Genomic DNA, 20794 nt, shown 5'->3' with positions numbered 1-20794 from the left:
ACAAAGTGCAAGTCCTGGGCTTTGCTGCAGGGCACAATGGGTGAGATTGACTGTGAATATACTATCTTATCAATATGCATTACAGGAAAGGTAGGGCTCCAGTCGCTTAAAAAGGATTTATCAATATTCTCACAGAGCAGAAACACAGCCTAGCCCTGATTGCCACGTTCTTCTTGGACGTAAAGCTAACCGCCGAGTAGATGCTGTATTAAAACACCTCTTGGAGCTGACGTTACGGACGTTACGGACATTACGGACGTTAAGGACGTTACGGACGTTACGGACGTTACAGACGTTACGGACGCTCTGTAACGTCGGTCGCTCAGTAATTCATTAGATCCAGCAGGTAGTTTAGCATATACAGTAGAAGCCTGGATGTTCATCCTCCAGCTAAGCTGAAACTTCTGGGAGAAAAGAGGCGAGGAGAGAAGGTGGAGCAGAGGAAGATTAAAGACACAGAAAGAGAGACAAATGAGGAACGTAAATGTGAAAGAGACGGACTTCACAGCCAATAAAATAAATCTGAGTCCAACTTAACGTCAGAGTGGAGACCGAGGCCCCCGGGGGCCCCTCCCACCGCCCCGCCTGTCGACCCTTGCCTCGCTCTGAAATGAAGCAGGTCCTGAAGTGGACGCTCTCTCCCCTCTTTCAACCTCTGGGAAGCAACTAATTCTTCTGTCATGACTATTTAAGTGTGTCTGTCTGAAAGCTTAAATATGGAGCCTATTGAGATTTTCATTGGAACAAGGACTCCATCTGACGCCGGGCAGAAGACGCGTAAACTCATCACTTTGACCCTGCTCCTCTTCAAGGCAAAGCCTTATTTGGATAAGAGGATCCAATGGCAGGCTGCGGTGGAGGTGGTGACACACTCCTCTCATCTGGAATGAAGAGATTTGGTGTTTATTCACCAGCTGAACTGGTTGTCACTGTTATCTAGTTAGACACAGCAGAGACGGGAACAACATCCTGCACAACTCAGCCGGATTTTTCATGCATCTCTTTCTCATTTCAGATCTGATCACACCTCCTCTCTCTTCTTCTGTCATATTCCCCCGCCTCCTCAGCCCGTCTCCCACGCGCCGCCTCACTGACTCGGACCCTTTCTGAAAGCTGAGTCATGCTAAAGCAGAAATTATGAGCGTGTTTGAATGAGCAGGACATCTGCGGCACGTAACGCTGCTTTTCCAACAGACACCGCCTACCAGCACTGCTGCTAACATACTGCATGCTTCAATCCAAATATGCCTGAGCGTGGGTTTGTCGCGGTGCTGCTGTGCATGAGAGAAGGAAAACATATCAGAAGCAATAAGAGAAAAAAAGAAATGAAGATATAGATGTGCGTTCTGGTGCATGTCGTCCATGTGTATCTGTGTGCTGAACTATCAGAGCTACTGGGGTTATTTTCTGGCAGCCAGTGTGACCTTTTGGAGACATTTTACCAAAGGGCTCCCTCACCAGCTAGAGCTTTCCTGAACAATGTCTGTCTGGCCATTTAAAGCTATTTTACCACAGCCTTGTGCAGCTTTTAAGGCGGTTTTAGCAAAGGGCCAGCGGGTTTCTTAGAGCTGCATTAGGATGACCAAAATAGAGGAGTGGAAACAAAGAGAAAGTGGACCAATCAATAAAAGCAGCAATGAGGCATGGAGCAGCAGACTGAAAGCAGCGAGCGTCCAGGAGAAGCCATTCACACACATCTCCTTATAAAGCCTGAAACACATTATTATGAAGTCTCAATCGCAAAGTTATATAAATCACATTTGGAACAAGATTACAAAAAGTCAATGGTTCGCCTCATATAAACTGTTTTTTTACAGTAATTTGTAATTTTTATCATAGGTACACTTCAACTATGAGAGACAAAATAAGAAAAAAAACAGTAAATATCTTTTTTAAGAATGCATTTATAAATTATGGTGGAAAATGAATAATTGGTGACCACCAAACAGGCCGGCTGTCTGGCCCTCATGGACCTGTGATAAGAAACTTATGGAAGTAAATATGTGCCATCAGAATTTGAATAAAAAATACCTCTGAAATTTGAATGTTGTATATTAGTGCTTACTTTTTCAGTATTAAAATAAATTCAGAATATATTTTTAACCTAAAAAAAATTCAATGTCATTATTTGTACATAAAAAAAAAATTCAGTGTAGTTTTTTTTACATGGTTGCAATTTTCAGTAATTAAAAAAAATTCACATTCCTATTTCAAAGTGATCAAATTTTCAATATACATATTTTTCACAGTTTAAATTTTCAGTGTTAAAAAATTCAGCATATAAAAAATTCAACTTTTCAAAATTCAAATGCAATATTTTCGTTGTCCTCCAATTCAACTTGCTCAAATTCACTGTCTCAAATTCAGCGTCTAAAAATTCGCTGTAAAAATGGCCAAGGTTACTTCAGGTCACAGACATTAGCAATGGATGTCCGATTCCAACATCCACCTAATCACGTGACACAACCGTCATATTGAAGAAGTACCAGTATCACCCAGGCTGGCGACCATGGAGGCGAACTGAAACCCAACGGTGATTTTAATGCTTTCATATTTCTGTAGTATATTTTATTTTGCGCATGAAGTTTGATACATTATCTTAAAGCCTGATTCTCGCTACCTCCAGAAATATGAAAGCATTAAAATCACCGTTGGGTTTGAGTTCGCCTCCATGGTCGCCAGCCTGGGTGATACTGGTACTTCTTCAATATGACGGTTGTGTCACGTGATTAGGTGGATGTTGGAATCGGACATCCATTGCTAATGTCTGTGACCTGAAGTAACCTTGGCCATTTTTACAGCGAATTTTTAGACGCTGAATTTGAGCAAGTTGAATTGGAGGACAACGAAAATATTGCATTTGAATTTTGAAAAGTTGAATTTTTTATATGCTGAATTTTTTAACACTGAAAATTTAAACTGTGAAAAATATGTATATTGAAAATTTGATCACTTTGAAATAGGAATGTGATTTTTTTTTAATTACTGAAAATTGCAACCATGTAAAAAAAACTACACTGAATTTTTTTTTAATGTACAAATAATGACATTGAATTTTTTTTAGGTTAAAAATATATTCTGAATTTATTTTAATACTGAAAAAGTAAGCACTAATATACAACATTCAAATTTCAGAGGTATTTTTTATTCAAATTCTGATGGCACATATTTACTTCCATAGAAACTCCTCTATCAACCACTCATTATTTCTATTAATGGCGTCTGTAGCATGAAAGACGCCTGTCCACCCCCTCAAACAATCAAACTACAAAACCAGCCATGATTAAGAGCAAAGAAGGGGTCAAAGGACACCAGGAAGAGATGTATAGACCTGCACCAGACTGAGAAGAGGGATCTACTATAGGCACATGGGTTGTTATGAATAAATTAACTTTGGGAGCATTTGGAGGAAAAGGGTAGACATACAAAACCATTGATAACCTCTGATAGATCTCATCCTGTGGGGTCAGAACCATCATGAGCAGAAATCCCTGAGCTACAGGGAGGGAATCTGGTGGATGACCTGAGGAGAGCTCTGAAGGTAGCCACAGAGTGTATGGATGATCCAGAAGAGCACTGGGAGAATATATTAAATCAGATCAAACTAAAGGGGAACTTTTTGGCACAAATTCAGCTTGTTGTGTTTGGAGGAAGAAGAATGCTGAGAAGCAGCGTCCCTGCTGAGAAACATGGAGGTGGAAACATCACGCTTCAAAGCTGCAAAGGGGATAGGAAAGGACAGGGCAGCGAATCATCAAATGTTCAGCTTAAACCTCCTTCCATCAGTGAAAACATTGATGCTGGGGCAACTGCCCAGGCAACTGGTCCTGGAGGGGCTTATTCAGCCCCCAGACCTCAATACGACGGAAACATTGTGGATGGGGTCTGTGTTGCCCAGCAACAGCCCCAAACATCACAGCTTTGGAGGAGATTTGTATAGTGGGATGGATCCATTATAGCAGCTACAGAGCAAACATGGTGAAGACGTTATTCTACAACGCACTGAGATGAATTCCTCTGATTGAGTCAAATTTTACTTTCCACCATATTTTACATGTAAATTCCTTAAAAATCCTCCACAGTGATATCCTAGACTCCTGATTGTCTGCATGGAGGAATGGGCCAAAATACCAGCTACAGTGTGTGCAAACCTGGTGAAGACTTTCAGCAAACCTTTGACCTCTGCCATCACCAGCAAACGTTATGCTTCAAAATATTTATTTTAACTTTTGTTTTTGACCAAATGCTTTTAAACTCTGAACAAATGTTTCCCTCATTTCCTGGATTCTGTTATGGAAATGATAGACCTCTGTCACCTTTCCAGGAAGGAGAACTTTCCCACTGTAGAAAGCTCAGGTGGAATAATCTAATGAACATATTGTTTATAGAAAACTCAACATCAGGAGGAAAAATATCAGATTATGATGGTGGCAGCTGCAGGCTGAGTGGCTAAGTTCTTCCCCTGCATCATCAATAACGAGGACACAAAAAATATCTCAAAAGCTTTAATCCAGTTCCTTACATACTCACTAATTTATATCTTTAGCTACCACTTTATGTTTTCCATGTTGATTAATACTGCATGTTGCTGTATCTGTATCTGTAGTTCTACATCAGGTGGTCGTTCTGCTGTTTTTACATCTATCTTTGCAGGTGATGAAGCAATCGTGTTAATATCCTTCTTTTTTCTTCTCTTTCTTTCACCTTTTCTTCTTTTTTTCTAGTGTCCACATAACATTAATTATTCTCTACATAAACCATAATTAAACTATTAACATAAATAAATCAAGCAGAGCACTGTGGTGAAAGCAATACTTGTAAGAGTAAAATCTGTTCTGGCATTAAGACAACAATTCCTATTGCCACATTGCTGCCCCCTCAACACCACACACACACACACACACACACACACACACACACACACACACACACACACACACACACACACACACACACACACACACACACACACACACACACACACACACACACACACACACACACACACACACACACACGCATAAATAACGTAAATAACAATCTAATAGTTTAATATTCAATACTACAGACTAGACAGCTACTGGCTTTAGGTGTTTGTTTAACATTCAGTAAGACACTAATTTGATGTGTGCAGGCAGCAGACTGTGCACTATAGAGGCACTATTCACATTTATCTTCATAAACCCACATATGCACTGTTGCAAACATTTATTGCATGTCAAAGGTGAAAGCCCCAGATAGCCAGGCTGTAATTATGCCAGGCATTAAAAAAAACATCTGCTTGAACAAAGAGCATAAAGGCTGTACACAGCTCAGAACACAGCGGCTGCGGCGTGATTGAGTCACTCTCTGACAGCGCCTTTGTGCCCGACCGCAGTGTGCCGAGCCAGAACACTCCTAATAGATGCTAGTCTCCAGGAAACTTACTGGAAACAAGTTGCAGTGGCCAATCCTACCCACTCAGCATTACTGAGTAGATAATTGGTTGCCAGTTGCCCTCCTTGACAGAGCCGTAGGATGAGGAAGATTGTTGCTGATCGACTGCAGACAATAGGCAGCCACTTGTTTAAATAACTCTGATAGAAGGTAACATTTCATTAGGCAGCGCGCAGAATCAGCCCCTCGACAGCTTCCTGCTGACAGCCGTCACCGGGATCAGTCGACCCTCTGACATTACCTCTGTACACAATCACTGACCTCCTGCCTTCCATCTGTTATCAGAGCAGCTTGTAATGCTGCATGCAGACACAGCGAACACGCTGCAGGGTATCTGAACAACTCGTTCATATACTAGGGGGGGGTTATGATCATATTTATTGGACAATTAATACCATTATATAGGAAGAAATGTTAGCTTTATGCATTTGTTTTACTTAAAATGGGATCAAAAGTTTAATTAACTTATATAAATAGTGAAAAAAAAATCAGCATAAAAATGTAACCAGCATGCAGTTAAGAAGAAAAATGTATATGAAATATCTAATTGTTATAAGTATAATTTAGTTATTATATCTAATTAGGGGTATGAAGGAGTAAAATTTAATTTGCCACCATTAGTGTGTGAGTGAATGGGTGAATGTGGTTTAAAGCGCTTTGGTCAATTTTCTATTAGTTCTATAGCTCCAATTCACATCATGTCATCTCAGGTCACTTTCCAGTTCACCAGATCATCCAGTCAGATTGATTCAAAGTTTTCTATCTAAGGAAAACCAGCTGATTGCATCGACTCATTGACTCTTCAGCAATCCCTCACACTAAGCATGCTTGTAGCGACGGTGGAGAGGAAAAACTCCCTTTAAACAGAAGCAGACATAGAAAAGGCAGCTGTAAAAGGAGGCACCATCCAGGAAACACACCGCCAGGCAGACGAGCTCCAGCAAAAAGTCTACTGAGTTGAAAAAAAAAAAAAAAAGGACAGGCCATTTACCATCACAGTGAGTGGACCTTTTTTTATTTTTAAATTTTTTAAAAGAGCAATGCTTTTTCCTTTTTCCACTGCTGTGAGAAGCATTGAGTTTTTTTTATTTTTTATGTGTAACTCACAGCGGCTCTCTGCTGTTCCAGCATCAGGAATAATTTTTTGCCAGATTTGGGTTATTTTGGAATTCTGGAAGTATAGCCGCCGATTTCTTTTTTTCTTTCCTATCATGCTAAAGCTCATTTAAAGTTTGTCGGTTCAAATCTACAGTAAAACACTGAAAACTTGAACTCTGGAAAAATGAAAATTTGACTCATTGGATGTTTTTTGTTTTTTTTTCCACTGTTGGTCAGCAACGCATTAGTAGAAGACCATTACTTTAGACAGTAATTAATACTCTAAGTTTTAGTGAGTCTAAACTTTACCCAAGGGGGGCTGGCTCTTCCTGCTGGCCTTCAGCAGCAGCCATTTTGCAGTAGCAGCAAAATCCCCTCCATCTTCCAGCTGCATATTTCTTTACTCTGACTCCATCCTTTCACTGAATTTCAGGGTCTGACCAGGAGATGAAGCTTCTCTTTAGATCTTATTGTCCAGAAATCATGACAGAAAGAATATTTATTACAAAGATTGATGTTTAAAAAGGATTTGTAGGTAGGCAAGGGCCAGCTAAGGACCCATCAAGGAAAGCGGGGAAATTTTGAATGGCTGCTGCTGTATTGTCATTCAGATCTGCATCACCAAATAAATACAGTAAAGGAATGAGGTTTGTAATATTGCCCCTGGTTAAATTTAAACAATAAACAACAACTCTGAAATATATTTAACAAATTAAAAAAATGGCAACAAAATCCCTAATTAAGATATGAATGAAAATAAAAAGATAAAAAGATATGAATGAAAAACCAAATGAAGTCAGAATTATTAGGAGTTACACATTTGGTATAAAATGTATAATGTCATTATTTTTTTAAGCTGTTTGTGTTGCAAAAGGAAGAGAGACAGAGAGGAGGTTTGAGCCGGCGCTGTCCATGGTGCTGTAGAATGATGATGAAGGCTTTGTGAGGTGGAGCTTCGGGGTTCATTTGGGTCCAACAGGAATGAAGCTGCTGTAAAAGCTGCAGCTTTGCTCTGCAGACGATGCAGTTTCTTCTCTGACCTCAGAGTTAAGAGCAGTTTATGGTTCTGGGTGGAGATCCTGTTAATAACATTCAGGATTCTGCTCAGACAGCTTCTTTTAGTTTAGCTTGTTTAGGTTCTGTTTTTAGGATCGATTTTACTTCCCTCACAATGATCTGTGCAAAACTATTTTTACACTTTTGACTTTCAACGAATGTTAATATCAGCTGGTTGATTGGTTTGTATCTAATGTACAGCCGCAATCGGCTTCCATAATCATGCATTTGGGGTATGTGTTTTTTTTTCTTTTAGCAGGTGTTACGGTTATTTTTATCATTTATAATCATTCACTAGCCTGACTAAACAATGTAGAGCTAAAAAAATTATTTATTTCCCTTTAGTTTATAAGGACATTAATGCACATGTTTAAGAATTTTGTTAAAAAGTTACTTTTAACTGCAACTCATTTCTTTTGGATATAAAACTTCATATAAATTAAGGAAATGTGCAGAGAAACAGTCGAAAACAGTCAGTAAATCCAAGGAAAGAATGGAGGATTGCATAGAAGGATCAACCCTGATCAATACTTGAGAATTTTCCTATAATGATGCTATCATTACAGGAAAATGGCTTTTCTACAAAGTTTAAACATATTTCACCCAGTTTATTCAATACTCATCACCTGTGCCTTCCTAATTGGCTCCATATAATTTATGGATTCATTTTTATCTTTCTTCTGATTTACAGATTCTTGTTTCTTGTGTTTTTTAACCAACATTTGATCAAATTTCACATAAACGACTAAAGTTACAAATAACAGAAAACATTTTTTTTTTTCTGTGTTCAATAGATATTTTATGATAGTTAAAAACATGAAGTGAACCCATAAAAAGAAAAACGCCCTGCATGCAAACAGAGAGGCCATTTTTTCTGTGGTAAAAGCTATTTCCTGTGTTCTTCCAAAGGTTAAATCTGTTCTAATTCTTACATCTGTTTTACTGTGGTGCCGGGCTGCACACCAGATGAGCTAGAGTTCAATAAAAGATAAAATAATAAATAAAATAAAAATGAACTTTGCCAGTGCAGAGGTGGACTGTCCTATAATTCATCAGCTCTACATGGATTCATTCAAACTCTTTGCTTCTTTGTCTTTTTTACTAGAAGAGGAAAATCAGTCCAGGGAGAATTTTTTGCTCCTCTCTGTTGAGATGTGCCTGCTGTGATTACATTACACCTTTAGAAAAACTTTAATCAAAATGGAATCAAAAGTACTTTTTTATATGAAAGATGAAGCAATAAATTCAAACTTTAGATTCTTTTTTTTCACTCTAACTCCACACTTTATGATTAGCTATATTTTCAAACAATAAAAATCTCCCATGAGTTAAACGGTCTGTGACGTGTCTGTGCAGTGCGTCATATTTTAACATGTGTGTAAAATATTGGCCTCAGTTTTGTTGGCTGCAAACAGAGCGTGTTTAAAGCCAAGGCTAAAACTGGTAAAGCAACTTCCTGCCTGACATGACTTTTGATTGGCTTATATTTGGCTCATATTCAGGCCACAGACAATATTTGTAGGTATTTATACGCCAACAGTGAGGTCTTCCACCCTTTAGATTTAAAATTGTTCAAGAAAAGAGTTTGATTTACTGTAAATCTTGTTGCTAAACTTCAAATTATGTTTAACTAATGACTTTGTGTTTATCCAACTAGAAAAACAGCTACATGCGAATCTGTTAGGCTACAAATTCTGCCCTACAAAAACGCCCTTGACTCTCTTCTATTTTTAGTGTCAGAGTTACAGTTTGTCTTGCTCTATTTAAAAAAGCTCCCTAGCAACTTGCAATATGATCATAGAGTTTTCTGCATTTATTTATCTAACTCAAGCATTACCTGAAATGGCAGCTCATGCTCTGTGTCGATAAAAGTATTTTCTTCCTGGAAAAGAGAGTTCAATGAATAAATAAAAGTCAACATTTATGCTAATTAGACCAGCATATTTAATCTAGCTGTGGATCAGTCAAACAGCCTGGTCTAAAAGTGATCCAGGCTTTAGTCTCTGGTTGCTTTAACACTGAAGCTATGGAAATCTCTAACCATGAGTCCCGTTTCTTGAGTGGGTTATGGTTTTATAAAACCAGTCCAGCTGCTGGTTTTCGAGCAAAAATGTTAGAAAGTAGTGAATACGCAAAAAAAAGATAAATACCAAAGTAACAGAAAAAAACCCAACGAGACGGACTTTCTTCTTCATGCTCCTTCTCCTTCCCAAGCAGCTGAACACTGGAACCATGCTGCTGTTGAAGCTAGCTATGAAGCTATGAAGCCGACATTGTTAAGCCTGTTAAAAATGGATCTGTGTGAAAGCAAACGTCGCCGGCTGAAGGTTTTCTCTCACCTTCTGGACCAGAGCAGCCGTGTGAATGTGAATTATCAAAAGGTCTGTGAATCAGAAGGAAATGATGACATCCTACTATTATTTCATTGATGAAACATTATAAGAATAATATGCAGAAAAACCTTCTGATATTGTTTTTTTGCATCAGCAGAAAAATTAAGAAATTAAGAATTTAGACAAATTTAGAGAATACCACTCCTTCTTCATATCAGTACAGAATATGACAGTTTATTTCTCAGCAAAATCATCACTTTAACAACAAGATCTAAAATTTCCAACCACATCGGCTCTAAAAGAGGCACCGCTGATATTACATGCAGGAGGCGGGGAATTAGAAAACTTTAAATTTAGCAAAGAATATAACGTTTATGTTTGAGATGAACAGTTTACCTAATAAACATCTAATAACCCCCCCCCCCCCCCCCCCCCCCCAACCCCCCCTGGTGTGAAAACGGGGCCTTCGTCTCGTTGTCTGACCAAAGCTCTGCTGAAAGACGGATCCCCATCAACATGGAGGAGGTGAAGAGTTGCTGCTACAGTGGGACAGCCATTGGATGAAGAAGGAGATAATATTAAGCTCCTTCTTGCAAAGGCAAGTGACTCAATATTTGTGACATGATTATTTACTATAGGAAGTAATCCTAATAACATTTTTCACAAACAGAAGCTTTCCTGTGTTTTTTCTCCTCGTTAAAAGTCTTGTTCATACAATGTTTTTCTCCATTCTTAATTGCAGTTTCCCACCTTCTTAGCAATGATGGTGAACAACAAAGCATAACATTGAGCAAGCAGTTCATTTCTGATAAGCTGTAATCAGCTTGGAGCTTTGAGACACACAAGCAATGCTAGGACATTTAGAGGAGGAATACAGATTAAAACGGAACGACTCAACTCGTCACCAAGGATTCCTGATTTATTCGCTGAATTAAAACTATTCTATCAAGATGAAACGCTTAAATATCTCAGACCTGTTAATCCATCAAAGTCTACTATTTTGTTGGTTTACTAAACAGACCGAGTGATTATTGTATTACTAATTTATTTTCCTTTCTTATTTCATTTTATTTTATTGAATTATTACAAAAATCTAAATTATTAATACAAAAAATATTTGTAGGATCCTATTTAAATAACATTACTGCACATTTGACAAGTTGTTTAAAAGCATAAGATGTGCAGTTAGAAAAATATATAGAAAATATAACTATTCAGGTAAAATAGACGAAGTTTGCTAATAGTTTAAAGGAGGCAGAATATGAATGCAAACCACAAAACATATCACCTTATTTTCATTTCAAAGTTATGTACTGGAACCTATTGCCAAATGAAGCATATTGATAGTTTTGGTTGAAGAATAGAATAGAATAGAATACAATAGAATACAATAGAGTTAAAATATACACAATAAAATATTTTAAAGGGTTTTTCCAGTAATTTGAAAATAGCAGCAACATCAGAGATGTGCAGAATGACAGCAGCAGGTTATTTAACTGACTAAGGTAGAAACTGAGCAGAATCAGCATGAATGGAAGAACTGGTTGAGGTTGTTGGGAACAGTGGTGGTTCTAGAGTCTTCCAGCTGCTGGGAGGAAGGATCTGTGATAACGCTCCCTGGTGCATTTAAGGTGCAGCAGTCTGTCACTGAAGGAGCTGTCCAGTTCAGCACCAGCTTCATGCATTTAGTTAGGATCCGTCTGTTCCCACCTCCTGCACTGAGTCCAGAGGGCATCCAATCACAGAGAAGCTCATTGCTTTGCCCTCTGTGCATCTAACAAGATGAGTTTGGTTGTTATCATTTCTTTTTCAATGTATTTGAGCTTCAGACTGTTTGTTGCATCTAATAGTCATTGCAAGGTGTCACCTCCAGGTCTGGAAAACCTAATTAGGGGCTAATTTGCGGATATATCTCAAAGGAAATAATCATTGGCTGTAGCTAATAAACACTTTTTCCTGCCGCTCTTGTCCACAGCTGGAGCGTGCACTGGCTTTGACCTCTGCGATTAACATTAGGCTTTTGCAGCTTATTCACCGTCAAACTGTGAAACTAGATTTACTGAAACAAAAACCACACACACACACGAAAGTAATAAACTCTGAGACACTAATGGCTCATTTGGCTCTTTGTGAAAATACAAGGTCCCCTGAAGCAACACGTAGAGAACAGAATAACCATAAAGAAGATCCTGGTTTACAACACAAGTTGTTGGTGTGTGTGCAATTGACTGAAATGTGATTTGGTGCTGATGATTGGATTGCAGGGTGCTGCTGACTAGCTCATTTCCCTTGCGTCAGGAGCTTCTCCCTGTTGCCATAGTGATGCTTATCATGTCAAGTCAATCTTCTTTTCCTGGTTATGATTGGGTGAAGATTGCAACTTAAAAACAAAAACACATTTATGCTATTTGAACATTTCTAATGACTTTGATTTATTGTGTGAATTTTACAAAGATCCTGAAAGAGGTTTAGCATCACAGTGGGTTCACAGCTAATGCTTTCGGTAGTAATATTCTTCAAGATTACAGATCCAACCTTAATCTGTCCTCCATCTCTCCTTTAATGCCCCGCTCCCCGCCATAATGCCGGCTTCTCATATCTGATGGCCGTGTTGTGTTTAATAACAAGCTCCGACTGCAGGAGGGAGGGGTACTTATGGGGATAAACAAATTAACAAAGCTATTCACAGCCTTTGCAACACCAGGGGGTGTGGGAGGAGAGTAGAGAGGGCAGCATAGGAAAAAAAGCAAGAAGACTGCCTTAGCTAATCACAACAGGGGGCATGCGCTGCAATCACTTAGGCACAGCATTATCTCTGCAATCATGCATCGTCCTATTGTTGTGTTAATTGGAAACTGTAATATGAGCCATAATATTGTTGCCTCATTATTTGCCCAGTTACTTTCCCCTAAATTAATAAAGAAGCCACATAACTTAGGGAGACAGCACTAAAGGCTGCAAATAAATTCACCATCTGATTTAAAGAGCCGCGCCGCGTGTTCAGGATCAGCCTCAGACGCTTTGCCGCCGCCGCCGCCGATCACTTGGTGTTGTTAAGGCACATGTAAGCTCAGTAACCAGCTGCGTTACACGCCCAACCAGGCAGCGGTTCCTGCATGCACAGAGAGCTTTGGCTCGGCGTCACAGGAAGATTGGAAAAATGTGCCAAATATAACATCTGCGTTAACATGATTTTTACCAAAGGGGAAGATTTAGGCAACCGTCTGAAGCCTTTGATTCCAGCTTGGCACAACTGTAAGGGAATATTTCAGATTTATATTTAATGCTCTGAATGCCCAGATTCAGTTAGCAGCCTTGGCGGAGTAACATTGACAGGAATTCCCTTTTTGCTTCTTAAACCGACATCAACAGTTAGGTTTTAAAAAGCTCCTAATGTAAAGCAAACGGAATGAAAAAAAAACCTTAAAGGGAATTTATGTTGTTTATCAGGAACGCCTAGAATTATGTTGACAGTTAAGCCTTGATGTAGAATCTATCTATCTATCTATCTATCTATCTATCTATCTATCTATCTATCTATCTATCTATCTATCTATCTATCTATCTATCTATCTATCTATCTATCTATCTATCAGAGATGGGAAGTAACGAAGTACAAATACTTCGTTACTGTACTCAAGTAGATTTTTCTGATATTTTTACTTTACTTTACTACTTATTTTTATGGCGACTTTTTACTTCTACTCCTTACATTTTTACACAAATATCTGTACTTTCTACTCCTTGCATTTAAAAAAATTGGCTCGTTACTTTAGTTTTGAATCATTTCAATGGAGTTACCGTTATTTTTCACGTCATCAATACCAAATTCAATCTAATTGGATGGGAATCTACGTTGCATTTGACGCACCACTACAAGATGAATCGACAGATTCGGCGGTATTCATTTGGCGGGAAATCATTGCAGCTTGGTGGCGTTGGCGTTAGCATAGTAGCATGGACGACGAGATGATTGGAAATGAACACAACGGAGATCTAGTCCTATTGGCAGACATCCATTTAAAATGTAGGCAACGGCATGAAAAAAGTGGTTTCTACTTTTACTTTTATACTTCAAGTAAATTTACAAGCCTGTACTTTGTTACTTTTACTTGAGTAAAGAAGTTTAATCAGTACTTCCACTTTTACCAGAGTATTTTTTAACACAAGTATCTGTACTTTTACTCAAGTACGGAAAGTGAGTACTTTTGCCATCTCTGCTATCTATCTATCTATCTATCTATCTATCTATCTATCTATCTATCTATCTATCTATCTATCTATCTATCTATCTATCTATCTATCTATATATATTATTTCTGTTTCTATTGAGTGTGGCTGATAAATAATTTCACAGTTTAAATTTCATTTATTCTGAAGGCGATAAATCCTGAAAAGTCGCTTTTTGTGAAAACAGTGAAGAAATGGTGAGAAAGAGCAACAGTGGGGTGAATTGCACCCCCCCACCCCCCACCGCTGTTATTGGCTCTTAATTATTTAATCAAAGTTACAGAATGATGATGTAATGAACCTCATCATGCAGTGGCCAATGTCCCAAAGTCTCCCCCCAGACAAAGACATTTAGTCCGTCACCACTTTCATCTCATAACTTGCATTTTGTTGATTTACTGGCGAACATGTCGGCGAACATGTCGGCGAAGCCCGCGTCCCATTCATCTCGGGGTGATTACCATGGTGACGTCAACATTAAGATCAATCACTGGCAAACAGGAGAGGAGCATGACACCAATTAAAAGGTGGTGTCATCTCCAAGTCATCGCTCACACTTCTCACTAATGCACTAATTACCGGGGCTGGGACATTAATGGAATAGCATGGTTCAGCCTGGGGATTAATCTGCATGGATTCGCCTGGGCGTGTGTGTGTGTGTTTGTGTGTGTGTAATTAATGCAAACCCCTGCCTGCTCCAGGCTTGACCTTGAGCACCCCCCCATGAGGCAAATGAACTGGCAAGGGGAAGAGGTTGGGATTTCTGAGGATGGGGTTGCAGACGGGGGCCAAACAACTGCGTCTGCAGGGCCCGATCAAGGTTAGGGAGGAGCAGCTAACTGATGCAAAGGGAAAGAATCAGTTGATGGAATAAGTTGGACATCGTCTGGACTAGAGAACGAGTCGTATTGATTCTCATCGGATAAATCTGTTAAAAACGAGTAGAGTTCTAGCAATATGAATAAATAACACACCATAGTATTCATACGCCTTGAATTCAACCATAAAGTCAGGTTTAAACTGTACTTTTTTATTGTATTATGAGTAAAACTCTTACTTGGTAAAGGTTCTGGCTGCTCTGATTACCTCCACTAACTCCAGTGAAAAAACAACAACTTGCTTGAACCAAAATGCAGCTGAGAGAAAAACCTGCAGTGAAACGTCTTGTTTTACACCAGCTTTGTCTTTTTAAGCTTATTTTCTATTTTAGAAGCTCTTTAAACCATTTCAAGGTCAAGTTAACATGCAGTTAGCAATAGCTCCAGTCGATGGAAGCACTTGCTGCTCGAACACAAAAGCATTGGAACACAACAACCGGATCAATGAATTCAAATGTTCAATCGCTCCGATGTTTATAGAGTTTAATGAACGTTTACTGTGACCTACGGCACATAGAACATGTGAGGAATGAGAGCAGAGGCTGAAGTTCTGGTTTTCAAATCTATCTATCTATAACCTCCCCCCCAACCCTGAGGAAGACATTAAAGAATATAAACCTGCTGCTGCTGGAAACTGGAATCCTTCAACATGTTTCACTCCTCAACGTTAAACGTTCAACATTAATACATAAAAGTACGTCACCAAATACGTTTGTGATGAATTGTATATTGATATTAAACGCTGTAATTTATAGTTTCATAAGTTCCTTATTAGAAAAACTGTTTCCCTCCGTCTGAATGTGTCATTTTGCTATTGCTATACTTTATTTTCTTTCATTGGCTTTAAAATAACACTTGTAAAAAAAAAAAAAAAAAAAATCAGATGTTGTTATTAGTCACTCAGTAATTGAGTATCCTTCTCACCAAATATAAGGTATTTTATTTGAGTAAAAATATGAACCTCTGATCCAAACTCAGACTGGTTCAGCATGTAAAAGGCAAAGCCTGTTTTAAGGAACAAAAACAAGAAGTTGCAGAAACTAATGTGGAAAAATCGATCAGAAAAAAGCTTGAAACATTAGTGAAAATTAAAAAAAATGAATTTTGAATATAATTCATCCGTCATTCTTAGAATGTCTCTGAAAAGGGAGAAAAGGGCCAGAGAGAGAGAGAGAGAGTTGTTTCCCTAATTGTGATCTGAAAAGTGTGGTGTGCCCTCAGCTCCCTATAGTGTGTAGAACCACATTTTACTGTTAATCTCTGGCTTCTTTGCACATCTGGAGATACATTTTTGTAAATTCTTTCTTGCAAAATATCCAGAACGACACCAGACGTGTTGGAAGGTAACCTGGCAGTAGATAGATTGATGCATGTAGAACTGAGTTAGTTCTATGTTAGATATCAATATCAATCTGGAATGGCTGCCGTTCATTTAGTGCAATACTTGGAGCTGATGGGGTGACGTGCCAGCTAGCACCCGCCTTCTATAATTCGCTGTCAGCCAATCGTAGCAGCGAATCGTGACGCTTCGTAAGCTGATAAATCAAACTTTTTCTAAATCCTGTCAGAAGAGAAAGATTTTTCCCATCTATAGATCCACAAAGTGCTTCTCTTTGCTTCTTATGTAAACAAGTAATTGTCTCTATTCTAGTTAAAACCAAATGGTATGGGCAGGTGAGTTCTCCAGCTTTGCCACGTTTGCAAGCAAGGCCCCTCTGACCGACGCCATTCCTACATGTTCCGCCCCTAAAAACAAAGCTGGCATGTGATTGGTCAGACTCGCTGGTGGTCCGCAGACGGACGTATCAGCAGGAGTCTTTCAAGATGGATTTGCTGTGAGATTGAAACCTCAGATAATCCAGCTTGCATTGCAAGGTTAGATGGAAGGTTTAGTCTTTCTGAAGAACAGAAAATGGATTTCAGACAGAATCTGTCTGTTAGACTCCTGCTGTTTCTAAAGAACTTATGGACAAAGATTTAATGGCCTTTCCTTTCCTTTACTAATGACCTTCCACTCAGAATATTTACATAAGGACCAGATTGAATAAGAACATGACTGAAAGCTGTCCTAATACTAGATTCCCTCATCTGAGCTCTAGATGTGTGCAGCTCCTCCAGAGTCACAGCTGGTTTTCCTTTAATCATTAGAGGTAAAAGCGCAAAATAAATACACCTCATTTTCATTTGCAAGCATTTTTTAAACCATGTCTTTTTAAGCAAATGACTAAACTTTTAACATATTTTAACACATAGATTAATGATTTTCTTTCACTTTGATATAGAATAAAAAGGACGTTTACACGTCGGTCGGACATGCATGCAGTTTAACCGATGTGTGATAAACTCATTTCACTGCAACATAATATTGAGGAAAACATTTCTCTGAACCTCTGAATAGCCGATGGGAGGAAAGCACGCCCACACATTCTGCTGCTTTAGTTGGAAATAACTATTGATTTTAATGAGTTTGACCAAGAGGTTAAAGTAAAGATTTATTCATAAATAAAGTCAGGAATGAAGCTTTTGTTAACCTTATTTCTAAAAAGGGTTTACATTAAATTGTGTCAAACGTGGAAAATGGATCAAACTAAATAAGCATTTCTATAAGTAAGAAGTAAAATAAATATGAAGCTAAATAAATAAAAACATCCATCCCTCCATTGTCTGTCACATTTATCCCTGCTGGGGAGGGGGGTGCTGGTGCCTATATATGGTCATCTCTCTACGGGCGACAGGCGGGGTCCACCCTGGACAGGTCGCCAGTCCATCGCAGGGCTAAATAAAACATTTAAATGTAAAATCTTATAAATGCACAATGTGAAAAAGGTTTTTTTTATAACTGCGTTAACCGTAATACCATAATAGAGAAACACAGTGAACTTTATTTGTTCAATTCAGAGTATAAATATAAAAACAAGCTCCCATTTGGGATGTAACCTCAAAATAATTCATTATAAATCCGTCTTTTTTCTATATCTGCTTCCCCATCAGGGGCCTGGGGGGGGCGCTGCCGTCCCCCAGCAGTCTTTGGACAAAAGGCGGGGTCCAACCTGGACGGGAAACATCACCTATTTATTCTGTATTTGAAATAAAAATCTATTCTGTTTGCTTTTTTTTTTTTATATATATATGGTACCAACTGTTAATTATTGTTAATAAATCAGATAAAATAATTACATCTAACATTTCACTGTTGCAGATTTGGACTTCTGTACTATATATGTTACTAATTGATGTTTAGTATTAAATTTTGACATTAAACTCTTAAAGTTCAACTTTGTTTTGAAGGAACTAAAACCTCAGGAACATTATTTTCCAGTGATTATATAACCGACTAACTTAATTAGTTTCATTTGGTTTGGCAATTAAAAAAACTAAATTCTGCTGTAATGGCATTTTTCTTTCTATGGTTGATTGAGGCTGAGAAATAAGAGAGTTAAGTAATTAGACCTTAAAAATGAAGGAAAACCTTCAGTATAAAACCGCGTTTCAATAATTAAGAAGAAGCAAAGGGAAGATTTAGGAAAAACTGTGTTGAGAGGAAGAATGAGTGAAAATAAGAGATTGTTTTATTTTTTGTTTGCAGGGAAGGAAAAAACAAAGGAACCTGTTTGTGTGAATTGGTCACAGGATAATTAGCAGTTTTCGTTGCTTTGGTCTGGGACGGGTGTTCCTCAGAGGGACAACTTTGGAATAAAACACGGCTTAAAGTTAACAATCCTGCTTTGATATCATATCAATCTCACCCTTTTTTGTGTGTTTGTGGTTTTTGATTTTCTTTACCAGAAGAAAAGACTTCCTGTTTTTTTTCACTAGCTGTGATCTGCATGGTAGAAATACGTGATCTTCTCTACAGTTTGAAGGCAGTTTGTCTGCGGACTCACCGATGACATATGTGAGCAGCAGAGCCAGCGCCAGCGTGAGCAGAGATGCCGACAGCGCCGTGCACTTCCAGTTGCAGCAGCGGTGAGGCTTGTTGAAGGTAAACAGTGGCCTGGTCACACTGCTGCGCGGGAGCGGCCGTGGTGGGGGGGAATACACCGTCCCAGAGGTCAGAGGGTAGCCCTGCCCTGCGCCTGACAGGAGGGCTGATGAACCGGAGCCCTGCTTGAACAGGAAATGTCTGCAGGAAGAAGAAAAGCACAGAAAACACAGTAAATTCCAATATTCCCCGATTGCTTCGATTGGAAAACACGCCATGTTTGCATACATTGATATTTATATAAAATGATGGTTCTGGCTCATCCCAGGCCTGTAACTGTTGGCCTTTCAGTCAGATAAATATCAGCTCTGACTGTTTAATAAAGGAGCTTGACTTTGAAATCCTCCCGACTGAATTGTTTGAAAGAAAAAAAAAAGGAGCTTTGAAAATCCATTTATCTACAACTTTATACAGCGCAGGGGTTTTCATGCATCCCTCATTTCTTTATATTTGGCTTTAAAAAAAATTCATTTTATGCACATTATATCAGACGTACTGATGGTGTTTCTTTGCTTATGTCTTGATAGTTTTTATTGTTTTTGTTTTGTGATTGCAGGTGGAGAACTAATTAACCCCTTAACAGTCATGAAGGATTGCTGATAAAAATAAAATAACACTGGATAGATAATGCTTCAGATGATCATCAGAATGCGAAGCTATCACCTCATGTTGGAGCTAAAATACAGAAAAGGAAATAGATCAGGGCTACTGAGAGAAAATGAAATGATAATACGGTAATAAGCCTTTCTGTGGTTTGCAGGAAGTGAAAAGGGAGTGGCAGCGAAACGCTTAAACCAAAACCTCAAAGCATCTTTCAAGCATAGCAGCTGTTCTGGTTAAACAGCTGATTGCTGCTGAATCATCATCTAGTCCATGTTTAGGTTCACTATCGACCAACGGCTCACCAGGACCTACAGTGACTCAGCACGACTTGGCTTGGAGGGTCAAAACAAAAGATGAACCTAAACAGGTGGAAGCTTTAAGGAACTGCATGTTAAATATGTTTAAAAAAATCATTCAGAAACAGCAAAGACAAGAAAATAAATATGTGTCATCTCTGTGCCAGATTTTCTAATGATGCTAATTTGGGATTCACTTTGTTGGAGCCTGCACTCTGATTTATCACTCTTTTAATGAACAATCTAAATAAATATGAGATGGGTGCAGATGAAAGATTTCTAGAATCGGTCTAGTCTTTTTTTGTGATTCAGTTCTGCGGTTTAATAAAACCTGTACAGGAAGCGTAGATCCAGAGGTTCCAGAGCGGTTTGGGTCAGAACTCTTCCCTCCAGCTGCAGCAGCTTCTTCCAGGCTAGGTTGGTTTGATAAACTTAAATATTGGCAAACCAGAGTAGAAACCTAAAATATATGTTCCTAATATGTTTGATCATTTACGAAAAGCTACAAAATAACATTTTTAAAAGTCTGAATTAGAGTGACTGCAGGCTTTTAATAAACTCCATTTCAAAGCTGAACCTCACGGTACGTAAATAATTTTGTGAACTGATCACTAAACATTTCATTTATTGCTTGTTTATCACAGAAATAGAAGAAAACTGTAAGAGTTTAAACACCTAACCACTAAGTGGGAGAAGATGTGTCCCACTCTGGGTTCATAGACGCCCCCGTCTCCCACTCTAATGTAACTACCATGGTTGCCCTGGCAACAGTTAAACACCTCTGATTGGTTGACTGTTCTTTGAAGGTGGTGTAAAGCAAGCTGTCAGTTAATTGCTGTCCTGATCTTAGGAGGTGCAGCAGGAGCCATTTTTGCATCTTGT

General features: G+C 38.7%; 1 protein-coding gene across 1 annotated transcript in view; it reads right to left on the bottom strand.

The window, feature by feature from the left end:
* tenm1 (teneurin transmembrane protein 1) overlaps positions 1 to 20794 on the bottom strand; it is a 349430-nt gene that overhangs the window by 183193 nt on the left and 145443 nt on the right. The window contains exon 5 of the mRNA XM_038305307.1: positions 18916 to 19154. Coding sequence (XP_038161235.1) covers positions 18916 to 19154 — 239 coding nt within the window. The remainder of the gene's footprint in view (positions 1 to 18915; positions 19155 to 20794) is intronic.

Source organism: Cyprinodon tularosa, unplaced genomic scaffold, assembly GCF_016077235.1.
Source record: "Cyprinodon tularosa strain WSP-4 unplaced genomic scaffold, ASM1607723v1 ctg555, whole genome shotgun sequence".
NCBI lineage: Eukaryota > Metazoa > Chordata > Actinopteri > Cyprinodontiformes > Cyprinodontidae > Cyprinodon > Cyprinodon tularosa.
Note: the sequence above shows the minus strand (reverse complement) of the source record. Positions and strands in the feature narration are given on the sequence as shown.